The 5296-nt window shown below is 51.9% G+C and overlaps 1 protein-coding gene across 1 annotated transcript; it reads right to left on the bottom strand.

Annotated features, from left to right (window-relative positions):
- Positions 1–2449: 2449 nt before the first annotated feature.
- Positions 2450–4291, bottom strand: H257_05410 (hypothetical protein; the record flags this gene model as incomplete). The annotated part of the gene is made up of 1 exon (XM_009830282.1): positions 2450–4291. The coding sequence occupies one exon, from the start codon at positions 4289–4291 to the stop codon at positions 2450–2452; it is 1842 nt and encodes a 613-aa protein (XP_009828584.1).
- Between the last annotated feature and the right edge of the window lie 1005 nt (positions 4292–5296).

Below are 5296 nucleotides of genomic sequence, written 5' to 3'. Positions count from 1 at the left end.
ATCGTGGCGCTCGTCATGTCGATTGCCTCGCTTCCTTTCACGGCGTTTTTCTTCTTCGTTCAGCAGCGCACTGGTAAGAGCTTTCCGTTTGACTGCATGGCCAGGGGTTGGTTTGAGATGGTTGATGAAGGACTTGTAGTTGTCCGGACCGGAGTCGGGCAAGGAGATCAACTGCCACTAGACTACTTCCGACTCCGTCATTTCCTTGCCCATGTCAAACACCTCGCGGATCGTGGCTCATACTCTAGTGATATGGTTGAGCATGTCAGTTTTCGGATCGTAGCGCAGGCTGCAAAGCCGGCGCAGGACGTAGATAGTATTTCACCACTCCTTTGTCTCGTAGTTCGACTTCAGCGTACGCCACATTTCCGCTGGGGTGCTATCTTCGCGGATCATATCGAAGACTTCATTGGAGAGCGAAGTTTGAAGGTACGACTTGGCCAGCTTGGTCGACTCGAATGCATCGACTTCGGCGGCGTCGTCGGGTAAGACAAAACTCCAGTCGATAATGTCCCAGATGTGGCGCAGTTGACAGACGTTTTGGAATTTCACCTTGAAGGCCGAGAAGTGCTTTCAGTTGAACTTGACCTTTCGCAGCAGGTCCTTGCCTTCCGACTCTACAGCCCACAATCCTTTGGGCTTGGACGATTCGGTAGGTTGATCGCGAAGGTCGTCGATTTCTTGTTTCTGCTCAAGAAGCATTAACTTGAGTTGTTTGAGCTCTGCCATAGCATCGGCGTACAAGTCCGTCGCAGGGGTCACTTTGGGGGGGTCTGCTAGCTGTTCAGTGTCACTGTTGTCGTCGTTCGAACGAGGAGACTGCGAGAGAGGATCGACATCCCCGACGTCAGGTTGGGTTGGCATGGTCTCGTGCTTGGGCGACATTGGTTTCGGAGCTTGAGGCTGTTAACCTTACAGAAGGCTTATGGTAGGTATAACGAAGGTTAATTCAATTATGTGTGGCCGTAGTAGGCATTACTGAAGAGTCACGACCTACTGCTGCCATTCAATGGTGAGCCTGACTGATTGGGTGTGGCAGTTAACCGGAAAACCGGATATTGAGGGGAAAAGTAGGCCGCTGTAGTGGAAGGTGGAACAACGTGTCCGAGGGTAACTACCGGGTAGAGCGAGGCATTCAGTATGACATGACGTACGACAGGAAGAAACGAAGAGTGGATTAGGATTAGTGGTGTAGGGAGGGCATTCCCACACCCTACTGAATAGCTATGAGGTGGTCCCTGATTGCTCACTCACTCACAGTCAGGTACGAAGCGCACATATGATGACATACCCTCTGAAGTGCGGGTAACAACACTCTAGAAAGTGCGCCCATTTAGCTACTGGATATTCAAAAATAGAACATCTAGCCACACCCCACTTTGCAAGTGGTGGAGCCCGTACAAGCGAGGTGGGGGCTCACACAACTTAGCGCAAGCGTAAAGGACTATGAGGCATGAAGCCCAGTCATGCTAGGGGCCACCCTGAGGTCACATCCGAAAGCGGTGCGACTCCATGAAGGAATGCGATGGATATATCATTCAAGCGCAAATTGCGAAAAACTAACTACAGTAGTATGAGTATGGTGTAGTGTGGGACATGGCAGACAACTTGTGGCCATATGATGTCCATTTTGCGCGACTAAACACGAATGATTAATTGAGTTTGGGCTATCATTTTTAAGACATTCCTCCGCGAGGGCCGACACTAGAACCACATGTTATGGAACCGCTTCGCCAATTGTAACGCGCCAGGGGCGATGTGTAATCTTCGGTTTTTACATCGCTCAACGCTTCATACCTCGTGCTTCGACCGATCTTCTTCGAAGTTCGGTCCTCGTCTCCCTTGTTATCCGGATTCCCCAGGGGAGGGACGCCTTGCGGAAATAATCCGGGGAAGCCGGGGATCGAACCCACACTAAACACGAATGACCCAGTATGAAGCGTTGAGCGAACCGCCCCTGGTCGAGCAGGCGCGTTACAATTGGCGAAGTGGTTCCACAACATGTGATTCTAGTATAGGCCCTCGCGGAGGGATGTCTTAATACTCCAGAGTAATGATAATCCAAACTCAATTAACCTCCTGACAACTCTGAAGCCGATTTGCATCAAGACAACAAACATTCTCTGTTAAAAACACTTGGAATGGATGATATACATGTATTTGTAACGATTCGCAGTTTTGTAGTGACAATTAAAAAGCTACTTCGAATGTACTAACGTTACACAATAATTGCATTGACCATGAAAATAAATGCATTGAACGTGGTAAACGGACGAAAATCGATGTATTTCGAGCCCCTAATGCCGTGTCTGACGTGTGATGCAACGAGTTCAACGTTATAGCAACAACAACACATAATACTGTAGGGTTGCATTACGGTATGTAGCTCCACGTACGCATTTGGAGCGTGAAATTACTACTACAGCACACAAAAATCACTGCAAACTGTTTAACATTGCGTCTTCGTCGTCGTAGGGGTGGGCGCAGTGGTGACAGTAGTAGGGACAGGGGTAACGGTGGTAGTGGTAGGGGTAGTTGTGGTAGCCGGGGGAGTGTAGTCGACGTTGAACGTGTGTTCGGCACGGGTTACACCCTTGGAGTCGACGCGGATGGTGGGAGTGGTAAAGTTGACTTTGACCGTCCACTGCTTGGCGGCACCAGACACGGTGGACACGTCAATATTGAACTGGTCGCGGAACGTCGTGACTTCGTTGCCGTTGTTGAACCACTGGACCGAGTACCGCTCGTTGGGGATGGGGTTGGGGCGGAGTTGGCCCAGCGGGATGAGCTTGAGCGCAACGTCCTTACCAGTCACAACGACGTCTTCGATAAAGGAAATGCGCGTCAGGAACTGCAGCCACATGTTTTCCTGGCACGGCGTGCAAAACTGGGGCGACGTCATGTTGCGCATGAGGCATTTTTCGTTGTCGGGGCGGTACGAGAGGCGCTTCTTGATGTCCCACGTGGGGTAGAACCCGATGTGGTCGTTGTCGTCGAGCTTGAACTCGTCCTCGCCGGCGTATTCGAAGATCACGGCGTTGCACAGCTGCTTGATGATCGGACTGTCGAACGACCCGCCCGCGGTGATGTTGAGCACGTGGTCGCCTGCAGGAAACCCTGCGTCCGAGCTGCGCCACGAATAAAACGTGCGGTCCTTGGTGCCCTTGGTGGTCCACGCCAGCGGCTCGCCGTTCAACGTGATCGACAGCGCATCGTTCGTGTCGGCGCCGGACACGGACAGTTGGATGAACCATCGCTTGAACGCGCCGTTCGACGTAAACTTGATCTGGTACGAGCCCTTCTGGAGGTCGTACCAGATGTGCTTTTGGAACCGCTGGACGGCCTTCTCCTCGCGGATCACATCCGGGTTGGTCAGCCAATGCTTCCACGGTGCCACGTTGATCGACGTGGCCGAGTTGGCGCCTTGGTACACATATCCCCCGTCGTACTCTTCACCGACTCGGCCAAAATTGTGGCCCATCTCGTGGCGCAGCACCACCGTGCCCGACGTGACCGAGCTCGTCGCGACGACGAATTCCCCCCCGAGGCCCCCGTAGAATGCGTCGTTCCCGATCAACGACGGAAAGTCGCACGCGAACTCCCCCACAGTTTTGCACACGTCGCGGGCATATTGCTTCTTCTTGGGGTACACGCCGCGCAGCTCGGTGCCGTCGCGGTACAGTTCAAAGGCAGTGTTGCGAGGTTTGCCGCCCACGCCAATGCCCGAGTCCACCGACGGCACATACACCGCCCACACGTTAAATAGAGGGAGGTACTGGGTAAACGTATCCCCCGTGAACATGTCGTCGGTCAGGCGTTGGATGTCCTTGAAGAACAACGCCTCTTCCGACGCCTGGTACCCGTCGCCCATAAACACAATGTCAATGCGGTTCTTGGGGGGGCCCGAGTCGACGATCTTCTTGATCACGGTGGTCTCGGCAGAGGTCTCGGCTGAGCGCGCTGCGTTTTGGCGCAGTGCGCCGGACGGGCACCGCTTGGCCAGCTGGCCCAGCACGGCGTCGACGCTGCCCCCGATGATTTCCACGAACTCTTGGGCGCCTTCCTCCGAGTTTCGGAGCAGGTCCAAGTCGTTGAGGTGGCTTTGGCGCTTCGTTGTGAGCTCGATGAACGAGTCCGGGTGCTCCACGCTGCGGTGGAGCTGGGCCACGTGGACGGAATCGATGAGTTCGCATTCGAACGTGTTGGTGTCCACGAGGATTTTGGCCGAGTACGTGTCCAAGGCGGCGGCGACGGTCGCGCCAATCAGCAAGAGGGAGCGGAAGATCTTCATGTGTCTCGAAGCACGAGGGATTGAAAATGAAAAGGGTGCCAGCAGTGGTAGGTCAATAATCCGAGGGGATCATGTATCTTGGCGCATGGTTACTCTGATATCCAGATGGTATGTGCCATTTTCCTACAATTTGAATCTCAAAATCCGGTATACTACACTGTACTAACGTTAGTACGGGGCTAAGCCACTACGAGCACTGTACCACGTGCCACGAATTAAAGTCTCCAGTTCACACACTATTAATAACGTTAGTACTAGTTCATCATACTACTGTAGTCCTGTGGTGTACTACCAGTACCAGTTCACTGTTGTGTACTAGGACTGACGCTAAGTTAGTCGGAATTAATGACATCGGGCCTGATTAATGCTGATAATGCGGCTCAAGAAAACTACTGTGCTATTAATAGTATACAAGTACGTTGTAGGTATCGTAATCAAATATCAGCATAGGTATTGGATATAACCCATGCAATCAGTTGGAGTAACTACCGTATTCCGTAATACGAGTTAGACACTCTTTACTAGTTAGACATTGTCAGAAATAATATTGTTTTGCTGCTGTGCAAAATAGAGTTTGATTGACTTTCCTTTGGCGCGTGAATAAACTCCTGTATCTTATATATACTGCATAAGCCAATCATGTATCGATTTATAGAGGTATTCGAAAGTGTATTCGAAGGTTTTCATCGAGATATGTACTTGTTGGCACCAAATGCACTAAGCCTGCCACACAGCCAACCATTTTTCAACTACATGGCTGAAAACTTGCCTATTCCTCCAGCACCTCCTCGGTCGCGACCTACTGGGCGCCTTGTATGCAAGTACGGGCCTAAGAAGAAGCGGCAGCAACACCACAATCTTGTGTGTAGATACCAAGAGCGACATGACGTGATTCAATACTACGGTACATACGGCATGGCTGCCACGTATCCAAGTTCTACACCAACCTCAGCACGACGTCGCGCGAGACGCAACGGAAGAAGATCTACCAATGGTTGGCGAAGA

Source organism: Aphanomyces astaci (genome assembly GCF_000520075.1).
Source record: "Aphanomyces astaci strain APO3 unplaced genomic scaffold supercont1.10, whole genome shotgun sequence".
Lineage (NCBI taxonomy): Eukaryota > Oomycota > Saprolegniomycetes > Saprolegniales > Verrucalvaceae > Aphanomyces > Aphanomyces astaci.
Note: the sequence above shows the minus strand (reverse complement) of the source record. Positions and strands in the feature narration are given on the sequence as shown.